This window comes from Stegodyphus dumicola, chromosome 7 (assembly GCF_044657685.1).
Source record: "Stegodyphus dumicola isolate Sdum_Otavi_A_Nest chromosome 7, ASM4465768v1".
Lineage (NCBI taxonomy): Eukaryota > Metazoa > Arthropoda > Arachnida > Araneae > Eresidae > Stegodyphus > Stegodyphus dumicola.
Genome location: NC_140774.1, coordinates 44,296,579 through 44,314,186, shown reverse-complemented (window position 1 = coordinate 44,314,186; position 17,608 = coordinate 44,296,579). Strand labels below are relative to the sequence as shown.

Genomic DNA, 17,608 nt, shown 5'->3' with positions numbered 1-17,608 from the left:
TAAATAGCGATGAGCTATTAGTCCTAAAAATACAAATACATTCGGGCTGGGCCTGCAAGCTTAAAGATTAACAATTTAATTTTTAAATTGTAGATTTTATAAAACTGTAAGAAAACCTGTAGTTAATAATCAATATAAAATTTAAAAAAAAAAAAAATTGAGAAAAGAACAACTCAGTGGGTCTTGCTAAGACCAAGAAAAAGTTGTAACAAAAGAAACAAAAAACTGACCTTGGCGATGTAAAGCTGTCCCTCTGAAAACATGTAGTAAAATGGCTGCTAACTTTAAGCGTCTTATTTTTGGATGACGTAGGTAGGGGGGAGCGAAGAGTTGTGGGCGTTTAGCCAATGCGAAGTGATTTTCGTTATCTGTAACTCGTCTCCTATTATCGGAGGGGGCCGGAAACCTCGTGAATCGTGTGAAGAGCTCAAAAAATGGCGCTTGGCTTGTAGAAGGATGGAAAAAAATTTTTCGAAGTGAAAATGGCAAATTCAGCTAAAACTATAAAAACTTGGCCATTAAAGCATGAGAAAAAGGAAAAAACAGTAATATGTTAAAAAAGTCGTAATTCTTCAAGCTAGCGGGCGATCAAGCTACTATGAAAAATGAAAAAAGCCCGATTTGTTAATAAAAGCAGTAAAATTGGCCACTAAAGAAATTTAAATTTAAAAATATGTACATAATAGTATTTAAGATTAAAGTGCCAAAATTTTTTTGGAGGAAAGAGAATGAATAAACAAGAATTATCTGTACATTTTTACAATAGATTCTCTGAATTAGTCATCCTTCTTAAACCGTCCGTAGCTTTAGGTATAAAAAATCATTATCTAACTCAAAAAATCTATAATTAGGTAAGGTTAATGCCAGCTTTGGTCAGGGAATTTTTAATTATTTTATGTGGTATTTGGTTACTTTTTAAAATAGTTACGAAGTATAGTATTTCTTCTTGTAAGTGATCCGCAGTATTGCAAATTCTTTTCATTCTAAGTAGCTGTGAATAAATTGTGTTGATTATTACTCTTTTGGAAATATTTGAATTCCAGTTAGTGAGTTTAAGTGTGGAAAAATTAAATTCTCTTCTTTTATCGTAAACTTTAATAAAACGGTAATCAATAATATGTAAATCAAGGTAGACTATATCATGCTGTTCTGTATAGGTTTTATTAAGTTTTAAGCAAGCAGGGTAGATATTAGCGTTTTCTATTTTGTTGTAGTTATTAAATGCTATGACATCATCAATATATCTATAGATGTGTTGGAAAAAGAGACTTTCTTCCGTTCTGAGTGAACGTACATAGGTTAGTTCTTTAGTGAACAGGAATAATTCACAAACTGAAGTTGAAAAATTCCCGCCCATAGGTATTCCCTGTACTTGTTTATATATGTAATTGTCAAACTGAATAAAATTATTGAAGAGAACGCTGGTAAGGAATAGCTGCCATTTTTCGTTGCTGAGAATGGTAGAAATTTGTGGAAATAAATCTGGAAGAGCAAGTAAACTTGTAAAAATTTCTTCGAGTGGTAGAGATGTATAAAGGTTTTCAAAGTCGTAGCATTGGATATGTTCTATTTGAAGGGAATTCAGAGTTTTAATAACTTGTTCATTACTAGAGATCATCCAGTTGCAATGCAAACCTTTAAAATCATAGTTATTGATTAGTTCACGAATCATACGAAGTTTTTGCGCAAAGAGATAATCTATTTCTTTGAGATAACTTTTAGTACTATTAGCTATGAACCTGAATTTAATTGGAGACTTATGAAATTTCGGTAAGGCATAGAGATTTGCAAACCTGTTGTTATATTTCTGGGGTTGTATTTTAAGTCTTTTATGTAGTGCTTTAAATTTATTTAGAAGAATCTGAGTACTGGAAGTTATTTTTTGGTAAGTGCAAGTGTTATTTAACTCTTTATGCAGAAGGTTGTAGTAGAAGTGTTGTCAAAGAATACTAAAATTGTTGCTTGCTTTGTCAATCTTCGTGATGATAAAGTTATGTTGCAATTTTTGAATGAGATCCTCCAGGTGTTTTTTATTGTGTAAAGAGTTGAAATTAGGCGCCTTGAAAAGCAAACATTGAAATTCTTTTATAAGTGCAGCTTTCCATTCAAGAAAAGTTGTAGTGGGTAAATTGGATCTTGTACTAGCAATAATAATAAATTTATCTAGATCATTATTGAATTGTTTGAGGCAGACGTGTCTATTAAGACTGAAAGTAGGACGAAACTTGGTGCCTAGTTGCATAAGGTTACGTAATTCAGTATTTTCTACAATATTAAGATCTCCTGTGACTATATGTTGGTGGAAAGGATCGACATATTTTTTGTAGACAGGCATTTGGCAGTAACAAGTGCTATTATCTTTTATAACGTGGTGGTTTATAACTTGTTGACCCAAGGTTTTTTCAAATTTAAAACAGGGTTTAATCTGGACTGGTTGGTTAGGAAGCAAGTGCTGATATTTTTTGAAAATGCTAGGAATTTTGAACTTATCGTAAGAAGGGTGTTTGAACTGAATAGTACAAAAAAGTTTTTTGCGAAAGAAACTACTGTTTTTTAGTTTAAAATTGCAGAAGTCTAAAATAAGATCCTTGACTATTTTGGAGCATTGAGACGGTTGATTTACTGTTTTAATCAGATTCCATAAGGTAGTATTCTTAAAGGTATGAAGAAGTTTTATGGCATTTTTAACGAAGTCTTGATGTCCAAGGTAGGAATTAAGATTATGAATAATTAATTTCAGATCTTGTGTCGAAAAAAATTTTTTGTTTTTAGCATCACCTCCTCTAGTTCCTCTGTTAGTAGTAGTGCTAAAAAATCTGAATTGTCCATATATAGAAATCTCGTGCTGCCTATTAGTGGTATTACTGAGATATGCATTCAGTCCGTAAGGATAAAGTGACTTATTTTGAAGTATGTAAATCGACTCCTTAAACAGTCGAAGTTTGGTGTTAGGAACAATATCAAGCACGTTAATTTCTATGTGATCAAAATTATGTTGATGATTTAAGGAGTCGGTTTACATACTTCAAAATAAGTCACTTTATCCTTACGGACTGAATGCATATCTCAGTAATACCACTAATAGGCAGCACGAGATTTCTATATATGGACAATTCAGATTTTTTAGCACTACTACTAACAGAGGAACTAGAGGAGGTGATGCTAAAAACAAAAAAATTTTTTCGACACAAGATCTGAAATTAATTATTCATAATCTTAATTCCTACCTTGGACATCAAGACTTCGTTAAAAATGCCATAAAACTTCTTCATACCTTTAAGAATACTACCTTATGGAATCTGATTAAAACAGTAAATCAACCGTCTCAATGCTCCAAAATAGTCAAGGATCTTATTTTAGACTTCTGCAATTTTAAACTAAAAAACAGTAGTTTCTTTCGCAAAAAACTTTTTTGTACTATTCAGTTCAAACACCCTTCTTACGATAAGTTCAAAATTCCTAGCATTTTCAAAAAATATCAGCACTTGCTTCCTAACCAACCAGTCCAGATTAAACCCTGTTTTAAATTTGAAAAAACCTTGGGTCAACAAGTTATAAACCACCACGTTATAAAAGATAATAGCACTTGTTACTGCCAAATGCCTGTCTACAAAAAATATGTCGATCCTTTCCACCAACATATAGTCACAGGAGATCTTAATATTGTAGAAAATACTGAATTACGTAACCTTATGCAACTAGGCACCAAGTTTCGTCCTACTTTCAGTCTTAATAGACACGTCTGCCTCAAACAATTCAATAATGATCTAGATAAATTTATTATTATTGCTAGTACAAGATCCAATTTACCCACTACAACTTTTCTTGAATGGAAAGCTGCACTTATAAAAGAATTTCAATGTTTGCTTTTCAAGGCGCCTAATTTCAACTCTTTACACAATAAAGAACACCTGGAGGATCTCATTCAAAAATTGCAACATAACTTTATCATCACGAAGATTGACAAAGCAAGCAACAATTTTAGTATTCTTTGACAACACTTCTACTACAACCTTCTGCATAAAGAGTTAAATAACACTTGCACTTACCAAAAAATAACTTCCAGTACTCAGATTCTTCTAAATAAATTTAAAGCACTACATAAAAGACTTAAAATACAACCCCAGAAATATAACAACAGGTTTGCAAATCTCTATGCCTTACCGAAATTTCATAAGTCTCCAATTAAATTCAGGTTCATAGCTAATAGTACTAAAAGTTATCTCAAAGAAATAGATTATCTCTTTGCGCAAAAACTTCGTATGATTCGTGAACTAATCAATAACTATGATTTTAAAGGTTTGCATTGCAACTGGATGATCTCTAGTAATGAACAAGTTATTAAAACTCTGAATTCCCTTCAAATAGAACATATCCAATGCTACGACTTTGAAAACCTTTATACATCTCTACCACTCGAAGAAATTTTTACAAGTTTACTTGCTCTTCCAGATTTATTTCCACAAATTTCTACCATTCTCAGCAACGAAAAATGGCAGCTATTCCTTACCAGCGTTCTCTTCAATAATTTTATTCAGTTTGACAATTACATATATAAACAAGTACAGGGAATACCTATGGGCGGGAATTTTTCAACTTCAGTTTGTGAATTATTCCTGTTCACTAAAGAACTAACCTATGTACGTTCACTCAGAACGGAAGAAAGTCTCTTTTTCCAACACATCTATAGATATATTGATGATGTCATAGCATTTAATAACTACAACAAAATAGAAAACGCTAATATCTACCCTGCTTGCTTAAAACTTAATAAAACCTATACAGAACAGCATGATATAGTCTACCTTGATTTACATATTATTGATTACCGTTTTATTAAAGTTTACGATAAAAGAAGAGAATTTAATTTTTCCACACTTAAACTCACTAACTGGAATTCAAATATTTCCAAAAGAGTAATAATCAACACAATTTATTCACAGCTACTTAGAATGAAAAGAATTTGCAATACTGCGGATCACTTACAAGAAGAAATACTATACTTCGTAACTATTTTAAAAAGTAACCAAATACCACATAAAATAATTAAAAATTCCCTGACCAAAGCTGGCATTAACCTTACCTAATTATAGATTTTTTGAGTTAGATAATGATTTTTTATACCTAAAGCTACGGACGGTTTAAGAAGGATGACTAATTCAGAGAATCTATTGTAAAAATGTACAGATAATTCTTGTTTATTCATTCTCTTTCCTCCAAAAAAATTTTGGCACTTTAATCTTAAATACTATTATGTACATATTTTTAAATTTAAATTTCTTTAGTGGCCAATTTTACTGCTTTTATTAACAAATCGGGCTTTTTTCATTTTTCATAGTAGCTTGATCGCCCGCTAGCTTGAAGAATTACGACTTTTTTAACATATTACTGTTTTTTCCTTTTTCTCATGCTTTAATGGCCAAGTTTTTATAGTTTTAGCTGAATTTGCCATTTTCACTTCGAAAAATTTTTTTCCATCCTTCTACAAGCCAAGCGCCATTTTTTGAGCTCTTCACACGATTCACGAGGTTTCCGGCCCCCTCCGATAATAGGAGACGAGTTACAGATAACGAAAATCACTTCGCATTGGCTAAACGCCCACAACTCTTCGCTCCCCCCTACCTACGTCATCCAAAAATAAGACGCTTAAAGTTAGCAGCCATTTTACTACATGTTTTCAGAGGGACAGCTTTACATCGCCAAGGTCAGTTTTTTGTTTCTTTTGTTACAACTTTTTCTTGGTCTTAGCAAGACCCACTGAGTTGTTCTTTTCTCAATTTTTTTTTTTTTTAAATTTTATATTGATTATTAACTACAGGTTTTCTTACAGTTTTATAAAATCTACAATTTAAAAATTAAATTGTTAATCTTTAAGCTTGCAGGCCCAGCCCGAATGTATTTGTATTTTTAGGACTAATAGCTCATCGCTATTTATTTTCGTTTTGATTTTAATTTTAGACTAGATTTAGAAAGTTTGATTTTGATTTACATATTTTAACACCTTAATGTGTCTTTCTAAGCGGACGCGTCGGGAAATTGGAACAGAGAATTGAGACTATTAAAATTTCCAAGACACTTTGTCAAAAAATTTTTTAGCGTAAAAGTTTCAATTGTCTGTTTCGGCGAAACGCGTAATGGGGTTAGCTTGATTCGACGTTCAAACAATGAAATTTCCCTTGAAAAGCTTGTTTGGATATCGAATTGGGCTAATTTACCATTTTCCGCTTACTTTTTAACTTTTTCTGTTATTTAATTTTATTGTATTTATGTTTTACATGTCTAATGATTTGCTTTTCATGTGTATTGATTTTTGAAAACGTCTTTAACCTTTTGGAGCGGCAGCTCTTGGTAACTTTTAGGCGAGCTTTCTACAATTTTTATTTTTTACTTATTTTGCAGCATATTGCGCAAGATGTTTTCTTGACCAAAATTGTTTTTACTGCTTTGCTTGATATATATATATATATATATAAGGTAAAAATATACATCTCTGAATTATACTTTAAATTACCAATAGCCCTTTAATTTCTCCTTATTGTTTGCGCCCTTCACCCTCTCTCTTCTAGGAAGATTAATAACCTTTCGAAACTGCGTAATATCTGAAAACTAATTCCGCATTATGTCATCTTAATCTTCCGCACTGCGTATAGTTCTTAGCCAAACAGACTGACGAAAAATCTTACCTAAGCAATAATAATAATTTAAAAATACATACCGCGGCAATCCAACTATGCACTCTCTTTCTCTGCCTACCCTTGCTAGCTAAAGGGTGTCTCTTGCTTGACTGTTTCTATTAAAATTGTAAAACGTCATCATCAAAATTTTGGGATGCAGGTTGTCCCCAATGTGATGTGCCGTTAGAGTAATCCACAAGAAATAAAGATATATTTGTATTATCAAGTTGTTTTGTAATTCTTCAGACTTCATGGCATCTTCTACAACGTAATCGAAATTTCAGTGATCTTCTAACTTCAATTCGCGACTGCAGAATAATTGCAGTCTTCGCCAATAAAGCACTCCTGTAAGATCAAATTAACTGCAACGAGCTAAATTCGTTCCTCAAACACACACACATATCCCAAAAATAGAGCCCAAACTGTACACAGCCAGATTCCTCGTAGGGAGTACATAAAAAATGCCCAAAGATCCTGTACGATCCATACTTTACGAGAAAAATACGCCACAGTCGATGTAACGAAAAAACACTTTATTTAACATCTCAACAGCAGTATTTATACATGCAGACGTTCAAAGTGTCCGCCGTGCATAACGAGGCAGGCCTGAGTGCTACGGAATGGATGAGAGCACACGTCGCGGCAGCGCGATGTCCACCGAAGTGCAAGCATCCTGCAGAAGAACAACTACGTCCGTTTGTGTAATCACTGTCTTGATATACTAATTCCTTGAGGTGACCCCATAGGAAAAAATGCAACGGTGAGAAATCTGGAGATCGGTGCGGCCACAGAACCAGACCCCCTATGTCCAATCCAGCGGCCGAAGTATGCTATATCCAGCAAATCACTTACAGGAACACAGAAATGCGCCTGAGCCTCATCATGCTGGAATCAAAGGCCGTGTATTGCCGCTAGGAGTAGTCATCGAGGAACTCGGTTAAGACATCACAGAGAAATGCCAAGTAGGACTGTCCAAAGAGCCATTCAGACAACAGATGTGTTCCAAATGGGCTATCCCCGAGTATGCCTTACATTTACAGACCAGCGTTCTTCTGCCGATATGCGCAGCGAACATTTTGAATGTTACCTTCTGAAAAGATATGCAATTACTGCTGGTGATGTGTCCAATACGTGTTTTTTCGTTACACCGGCTGTGACGTATTTTTCTCGTAAACTATGGATCGTACAGGTACAGTTCTTTAGACATTTTTTATGTAATCCCAAAGAGGAATCTGGCTGTGCATAGTTTGGGCACTATTTATGGAACACACTGTATACATACAGTGATTCGCTACTGCGTGTACGAACTTCTGTAGGGAGTAGATTACTCAAAGATGAATTATAATCAGACGGCAGTGCATGATTGGAAATACCACACTTTTATGCATCTTCGCACAGAACACAAGAAATGAAAGAGATTTTATTCATAAAAACATAACAATTGCGATATTAAAAGAGTTCATGCGAATTATGCGTGCTCGAATTTTCAGTTACTGACTGCAACACAAGCATGACACATGGCTTGCCGCATGGAATCACTGATGTTTTGAAATTTTCCGTGTTGCTCTCCGACGACCACGACAGCTACATAGTTCCTCGGGATGAGATCCTCCATGCGTGTATTGTGGACCGAACTTTTCATGTGCCTGAACGTAAAAGAAAACGGAGGAAAGATCCGGCAAGCGTGCATGCCAATGGGATCACCCCGCCCGAACATTGTCGAAATGTACCATTTCAGTTCTCCCGATGTCACAGTTGAAATGGGCTACAGCTCCACTATTCAAGAACTATACTTCATGGTTCAGTTGTACAGACATTAGGTTATTTTTTGTAAAGCAGGAGCTATGGAAAATAAGCAACGCCTTCGCTGGGAATAGAACCACAGACCTACCGAATACAAGCCGAGCGTGCTGACCACTACACTACGAAGACATGCTAAGAAGGTGGGAGAAATACCTTATACAGTGACTGCTGGACTCATTCAAAAGTACAGGTAAGACTTTTCCAAAAAAGAAAAGTCCTTGTCTATCCAAATGAATAGCCAAGAAATATGAGCCTACTACGGCTTCGCTAAGAAAGCACAAGATTCCCAAAACTGTCATGAGAAAGAGGTATTTCTTTAATTTTAATGCCAAATTGCTCCTAGTAGCTTTTACCTGTATTTATGTGCTTTTAAAATATTGGTTTAATATCTTCGACATATTTCAAAATTCATGTACATATACTTCCTTTGAAACGTCTCAAAAAATATTCTAGGCCATATATATACTGCCTTGGCAGTCAGAGGGTTAAGTGGTCTCCCACCATTTCGGACCAAACACGTAAAGCAAATTAATGCTGTGTTCCACATGTATGTAAAGCATAAGAATTCTCTACCGTCAATACATGGCATAAGATCTAACCTTCTTTGCTATCATACAATGTGACTAGATCTCAATGGTCAAACCTGGCGACTTCTCGTACAGGCATGAAGATGAGCACAACAAAGAAAGGGTGCAAAAGCCCTTTTTTAATCACAACTATTTAACAAATGCACGAATTACGTGCCTAGAATAACTTTCGGCGAAAACTTGTAATTTAATGTAAGATAATTTAACAATAAATTCAAAAGGTAAACATGTAGTACTACACTACACACTTTAATTTAATCTAACATGTTGACTCAGAAACCTACAGCGGCGATATAGTAGTAAATGACCAGAATACGTAGCCGCTATTAAGATAAACAATTGGAGAACAAAATAGCAAACGTGCGCTTCACTGGCGAAATGACGCACTGTCTCACCTTTTTGTTTCAACCGTTTAATTATTCTCGTTCACCTCCTTAATTTATATCCTGGCGAGGAAATAACAGAATTCAGAAAGGATACCAAAAATTAAGATAACTAGTTGGTAAAACTAAGGAGAACCCTACAATACGAGTTATGTGTATGCACGTATCTTTTCCTGGTGAAGTATATCTCGTCTGTGAATAAGACAGTAGTTGGAAAAAGGATGTCCGTCACTCTCTTTTGAATAAAAGCAGCCATATGTAAGTAATCATCAGGGTGCATTAAGTGTACTCTCTGCTCGTGGTAAGGGTGCACTTGATTCGACATTAGGATCCTCTAGACAGTACTTCTCAATCTTTTTTGACACATACTCTAGTTTTACTATTTCTAGACTAACATCTCCCCTCCTTTCAAAGCTAGAAAAATACATATATATTTATATAAAGTTAGATTGCTTTTTAATGTGTTTTATAAATTAAACAAGAAAAGTATAGAAAAATGTTGATAAATACGCAATCTTGAATAAAATTAGTTTTTTATGTTCATAAACTAAAACGAAATACTTAACAGACAAATAAAAGATTGACCGTATTTTCCCAGGGCATTCCCACTTGGTTGAGAACTTCTGCTCTAGACGGTGGTGTGGAAAAGACAGGAGCTAGTAAATGACTGCCACTGCCTTGGTAAGTGCCTTGGTTATCTTCTGCAAAAAGAAGCACCAATTTTTCGATCTCAGGCGTCCGTGTCATTCGACTCCGACTCATGGTACGTTTCTTGAAGGAACCTCTTTTCACATAATATTTGATTCAGCCCTACAGATATTTAGTGATTCGACATCATCAAATAGCGCTTCTGATATAGGCATACAGCGGCTCGCCCTTTACAGTCAATAATAATAGCTAGACGCATATCTGCCAGCTCCACATTTATGACACCTTCCATTCTGCTAGTTATTAAGTCTGTTTAGTCATACTTTATGTCGAAAGATCTCCTACCTCTGCCGGCTGTTGTCGAATGATTATTTTCAGCGCGGAACTTTTAGAGATTTTCCAGCAATTCCGTTTATCACGCTGCGACTACGTTTCCGACCCAGCTTTATTATATAATCTCAGTTTCCCTTTGGGTATACAACCTTCGGGTATACTCCCTTTGGGAATCTACGACCCCCAGAAGTTTGTACACCTAGCACGCAGTAGCGAATCAACCTGTGAGTATATAAATATATAATCATTTGAATATTGGTAATGTATAGATGCGTAAACATGTGGTTGCAATCAAGAAGCTTCCAGCTCTTGGCCAAATTTAACATTTCTTTACTCTTGTTAACAAACATTTTTTTAGCCAATACACATAAAGTTGTGCAATAAACATACATTTTCGTGAAAAACTCAACAATTCCAAGAATCCAGAATTTTGAAAAAATAATTAGGAGTAACAACTAGCTGTCTAAGAAGCAAAGAGCAAATGCAACGTATCTAAAACTGAAGTTTGGTGAAGACTGATTTTCACTTTATTTTTTTTTTACTTCATTTTCACATTTTAAGAGCTCAAGGTAACCAAAACTTCCTTGTGAGATGTCTGTCGCCATAGCTACCATATTGTTGTCCTCCATTAGGATTACAAAGTAAGGTTATCATTTTTTCTACAAAATAGCAGATCCAATAAGATAGGACAGTTGAAGAAGGATGAAAATTATTTCCAAAAGGCGAGCAGTCTGTTATTATGTATATATGTTATCTGTTACATGAGTAACGTGTATACGAGCCAGTTTTCCTTAGAAAGTCCTCCACGAAGGCATCCCTCCCCTTAGGCAGATAGCCCTCGAGGCTTTGCCATAATCACACACAAACATATCTACGATAGCTTCTATTTAATTAATTTTTTCTCAGAAGATCTTAAAATAAACATATGAAGAACTGTCGATTTTTTTTTTTTTTCACTTTTCAACATAAAACTGTAAATCTGCATCTGGAGACAGCAGCTACTAACTGTTACAAAAATTCTTCTTTCCTATTCATTGATTTACAACAGACGTTAAAAATGAAACTACTTTGTAAAATTAAAGTTTGCAAAAGTGATGTATGTTTGTGATATAAATTTTTATTGGAAAAGATATTTTCTCGATACATAATATTAAAATCAAATTCCAAATTTGTACATTTAAATTCTTTGTATTAGGATTCAGATCCAATATATCAACAGAAGCCTTATATTAAATTATAAAAGATTTGAATTCTGTTACTTAATGTAAGAGCTTGTAGATAACGAGAAGTCAATGTCATTACAACTTTCATATAAAATAGAAATTAGATAATTAAAAATTTTCATTAACTCAAACTAAAAATTTCCAAAAAATTAAATTTATTAAAGTTTAATGTTTACTTTTCTCGACAAACGAATTTTTTAACTAAAAATATTCAAGACCCTGAATTGAGTGATGTTGATATTATTTAGATTGCTTTTTTCGATAAGTTGAAGATCATAATTTTCTTTAAAATACTGGAAGTTATCTAATTAATTAAATTAGTTTATTAATTCCTAAGTTAGTTTCCTAACCACGTTTGTAACGTATTTAAATACAAAGCAACATGCAGGTTTTTCGTTTCCTGCGTTACATATTAATATCCACAAGGAAAGGAAAAATTGTGTTTTTGCTCATCCAAGCATTAAAAAAATTACAGTTAGTTTTAATAGGGTGGATTAAAATTAGTTTTATTCGTGTAATCAATGCATTATTTAGAACAGATTTGTTAAACTGCGTGTCGCGAGCCCAACTGCGGTCGCGTTACCTGCAGTAGGGGGTCACCAAAAATTCTAGCAATTTTGATATTTTTTTAACTTATTATAATAATTTTAAAATTACCAAATATTTTTACATAATGTATTTGGAAACAGATGCAGACAAAGAAAGAACGAAAACGTTTCGACGAATTCTATTATAATAGAAACGTTCATTTTACTTCAAAAATGAATGACCTAAAACTGCAATAATATATTAGAGTATAAGTGAAGAAACTGATAGTTTCACTCATGCGTGTATGGGATTTGCGCTATGCTTATGGGGTACAACAAAATTTTCAAAAATATTATGATGTCCCCACACCAAAATGTTTAAGAAACACCCTGATTTTAAAATAAAACAAAATTGAGCGGCTTCACATTTTTATCCTATCTATTAAAACATTTAACATGTTTTGTCTAAAAAATCAAAATGCGTCTTTAAGATAACATCATTGAAAATTTGTTTGAAACACTGTTTGAACACATTGTTGAGTATACATTTAACCAGTTATTTCATGTTAAAGAGCTTCTCTGTCTTTGTCACTTGCCGTTTTCCTGCCAGAATGCTAATTTCTAGTTCGCGCGTATTCAAATGAGGTATAAAAAGATAGTATTTAAAGGAAGGTTTTAGATGGTAAAACTAGAGATGGTTCTGCCTGCTGTAGACCACGTTTGTTAATTTGATTCTCTTGAGAGCTGGTTATTTGCAGCCCTGCGTTATTCTCGCCATTAAGTTTGTCATGGCGACTTTAGATCTGAGCCAACCTGCGCGTTTTGTGTCCGTGTAGCCTTTTGGCTAACTTACGATTAACTTAGTCTAATTTAAATTATTTTACGTTTTGAGTTAAGCCATAAATGTTGGCTGGTTCTGTAAGAACGACAGTGCCTTCTGAGAACTTTTATCTGAGTTAAATAAAAGGATCTTTTACAAGCTCATTCTGCCGTTTCTGTCGTAATTTCAAAGACATAGTGATAAGTCACTTAAGCCTTAGACAGAGTTCTCGTAGTTTATGTTACCAAAGAAGACGAAACTCTATAACATCTTTGAAACCCTGTTTTCAATAATTTTCTTATGTAATAGTTCTGTAGTTGGTATAGAAAACAAAATATTATCAAAGTAACTTGTTCAGCCACTTTCATTATTTCCTTACAGGAAGCAAATTACGTCTAATTCTCCGTCCTATGAGTCCTATGATTTCCTGTACTTTTCACTTCATTTTTATTTATTATTTTTTAATGTAATTGAAATTTTCAGGTTACAGTCTAACACCTTTAGGAAGAGTTTAATATTAAATTTTTTAATTAAAAATTATAGAGAAAAGTTTAAAACCTTTACTACAACTATTTCGCTTTTCCTCTTAGATCAGGATGTGATTTATGTAATGCCAAATAAGACACTTGTCCCGAGCTTTCAAATCCTCATATTGTATTTAAATATGTCAAATTTCATGTATTTTTTCAATCCGAAGTTTCAAAAAACTAGATGGAGAAAAAAAAAAAAAAATAAGAGTTCCCGATGTTGTCTCTTGTCCAATTCCGTTTTTCGCTTTTCTCAGTTTCCAGTTCTAAGCCCCCGTATACTTTGCCTTAATCATTCAACCTAAACTGACTTTCCAAAATAAATGACTCTTGTTAAAAATGTATACGTCATATTTTTACAGAACGTAATAAATTGAAACCATGAAAATAAAGCAAACAAAAATTTGTTTAAATGCAAAAATGCACATGTACGAAAATGTGTTTTTTACGTGTATAAAAATTTAAGTACATGTACAAAATATTTCATAAATATTTTATGTAATTAACGTAATAATGTTTGATGTGCTGAGAAAATTTAGAGAGGAAAGCCTCCCAGAAAATAACTTTCTTCGAGTTTCCGGTTTTGTGAATTAGTTATTTATTTAGTAAAATTAAAATTCCATTGAAAACAAATTTCAATATTTAAGGCACCCGCGCTTTTTTCTTCGTGAATTCTTTTTTCCTCCTTAGTGTAGACCAGTGTGAGCAGGAAAAATAACAAAATATATAAAATATATATTGTCGCTGAAAAAAAAAGTAAATATATACACATATAGAAGCTTGCAATGCGCATTTAATTACTAAATTTTATCATAACTAAAAACTAATTTTTAGTGGCGCAAACAGCCCTAATGGGCCAAGGCCTTGCAGTGCCCTGAAATCTGCTTTCTTGACCGTGGGCTCCGGGGTGCGTAAGTATATGCCCTGAACAAGTGGTCAGCTTGGTCACAGGACCTCTTCTGTTAAGTCCCCAAGCGAACTTGGCACTCATTTTATCGACCCAAGGGATGGAAATAAAGGGATGAAAGGCTAAGTCGACGTTGCCCAGCCTGGTGTCCGAACCCAGGACCTGTGGTGCTGCTGCGCTAGCCACTGCGCCACCGAGCCTAAATTTTATCATAACCGTTAGGTTTTATCTTGGGTGCAGATGACTGTGTACAAATGAAGAACAATTAGACACTAGGGAAGAAGGGAAGTTAAAGGGCAATCGATCAAGTGTTAAGATGTTAGAAATGTATTTTTCTTTTGACGTTCATTGCAGAATATTGTATAAGATAACAATTTTTGCAAATTATTACTTAAAAAGTCTGGGAAAATGACTTTTACGAGATTAACATGAGCTATATTGAACAACATGCTTTTGAAATATTAAAAGTAAATGAAACATCTCCTATATCGTTCACAACCAAAAACGTTGATGTGTATTATGAAAACGGAAGGAACAGCATCTTGAAGATCTGCTCAGTGATCCTTTTGTTTTTTAATTATATTTCCGAACTTCATATATACAGGAATAATTTTTATCACTAATATATAAGCAATAACCTCTGTTTTGATTTTATGAAACATATTTATACGTATATCTAGATATCATTTGGTGTTCCACAGAGTAATTTGCCAAAGCTGTAGTTAATTTCAGTTCCCGACTGATCTAAAACAGTTTCTTCTCATCAGCTTTGGCTTATTAATATTCGACAATAATTCTAATGGAACCGAATATCGGCATTACACCACAATTAAAGTTACTGTAATTTTAAATTGTTGTTTGTTATTTAAATTGTTATTTGTAAGTTGTTTATTATAAAGTTATCTTTTGGAAGCAGTGACATATAAATTATTTACAGCCTTCAGTTGAGTAACATAATTATATAGTCAAAACATAGAAAAAAATATGGAGAACATGCATTCACCATAAGTGTAAGAAAATCATTTGCAATGGCATTATTTTACACACATAAATGCTCCAACCTTTCTGTAATTTTAATAACTTAAAATAAATATTTAATTTTATGAATAATTTTGCATGTTATTGTAATACATTGCAATATCATTAACATCCTGAATTCGACATAACTTTATAGTATAATTTATGCAAAGTATAAACATATAGGTAATATCTTGGGATGTATCGTTAATGGCACAGATAGATGTTGAAGCATACTAAAGAGATCCACAATGAAGAACACACTGGCAGCCGAGGCAGATTTTTAAATATTCATCTTTATTTTAATTGACATTTGCGACCACAAATAGCTTAGCACACTAACGGTACCTTTTTCAGAAAATTTATATTTTTGATATCGATGAGATAAGACATAAACGCACAATAGACTGAGTCTAAATAGGTAGGTCGAGTCTAATTTAGATGGGCTGAAAAGTAAAAAGCAAGTGCAAAGTGCTGAGGACGAAATTTAATTCAAAGTTCATTAGTTTCGATTTCGGTATTATTTGATTGATTAATAAACAACTGTCTAAAATTATAATTACTGCTTGAATTTCAGTTCACAAAAACATCTATTTCACCACCGTTATGTAAAAATTATATGATGTGCATTAATTTTAAATGACGTAGTTTAGAGAGGTTTATCATAGGCAACTAATATTTTTAGAAACAGAAGGATACCCAAACTAAAATAGGAAGTTAAAGGGCTGTTGCAAATTTAATTTAGAATTTTAGTTTATATTTTTCATCTTACATAAATAATATGCTATGAACTAAATATTAATAAACTACCCTAGTGCATTTAATGTTCTTAATCTGGAGATTAAATATGATTATCATCTTGGTAATAATTACCTGTGACTATACATCGTAATATAAAATATGATAAATCAAACTTAAAACTACGGGAGATCATTTATTGTCAATCAAATTGAAAAATTACACATAATCGCTTCCAAAAGTGTAAAATTTTTTCATATTGATCAAATTTACCACTTTCTTTCGGATATTATATAAATTCGCTAGTAGTTTAGAAATTCAAAGAAATGCATCAAGATCAATAAGACGATTAATGATTATGATTAATAACCAGAGATTAATGTATAAATTAAATAATCCCTTTTACCTGAACATGTACATAATGTATTAATTTAAATGTTTTGTTTTGAAAATTCTTATTACCTGAAAAAAGTTCTAAAAGGCTAAAAACGTTTAGTCTGATAAAGTCTTAAATAGTGCTTTAAAACTTTTATACATTTTATAATATATTTAACATACATAATAATGATAACGGAGTCCGCATTAAAATATCTTAAATAAAATAAAGTATTTTAAAGGGAATAATTAGATTTAGGTTCGAAATCCCATTATCCAGTAAAACAACACCAAAATGATATTTAATCAAATACAGAAATTAATTTACTTACTGCAATATGCAAAAAGAATCATTTTAGCGTTTACAAACTCTCCTTTTGTTGTTGCGTAAAACTGGCATCGAACTTTAACCTCATTACAACAAAAGATTCCAAAGACAGAGATATAAAAATGGCAACAAAGGAATTTCCTTCTCATGGTCTTCTTATTTCAGTTTGAAACTCCTGGATTTAATCGGCTGACTACGCGAGGTATTGTTTCCCCTGTTTTATTCCTGCGTGTAGGGCTACAACTCTTCACTAATAACTGTATTCGAGACAGTTACCCCAAACCGCTGTTCTCCTGTCTCGGACACGGGAAGAATCACAGACGAATTTATTTTGATTGCCAATATGTATTCAAATTACCTGCAGTTCTGCGGAAGAAAAATTGCTTTTTCCAATGGCGACTGGGTTTTCTAAACCTTGGATTGCATTTAGAAAACGTATTTAAATAATTCCTATTCTCTTCTGAAAATTTATGCATTTAGTAAAGAACTTAAAATTTAAAACAACTAAACTCGGTATTATTATTTATTCGATGAATGCAGCATATACTGCTGTTAAGCACAAATTTATTTACAAACTTCATTTAACCAAAGTTAAACGTTTATATGACGAATAAAGGGGAAAAAAGCAGGAAGAATAAAAGGTCCTAGTAATAGTAATGTTTGAAATTATCTCTATTATGTGGAAAACATAATCTTCATTATAAAATGATCAAATTAG

The 17,608-nt window shown here is 33.0% G+C and overlaps 1 protein-coding gene across 1 annotated transcript in view; it reads right to left on the bottom strand.

The window, feature by feature from the left end:
• LOC118198303 (uncharacterized) overlaps positions 1–17,167 on the bottom strand; it is a 57,224-nt gene extending 40,057 nt beyond the window's left edge. Inside the window, exon 1 of the mRNA XM_085819763.1 lies at positions 16,895–17,167. Within this exon, the coding sequence (XP_085675889.1) occupies positions 16,895–17,039 (145 nt within the window). The 5' untranslated portion in view covers positions 17,040–17,167. The remainder of the gene's footprint in view (positions 1–16,894) is intronic.
• Positions 17,168–17,608: the final 441 nt, after the last annotated feature.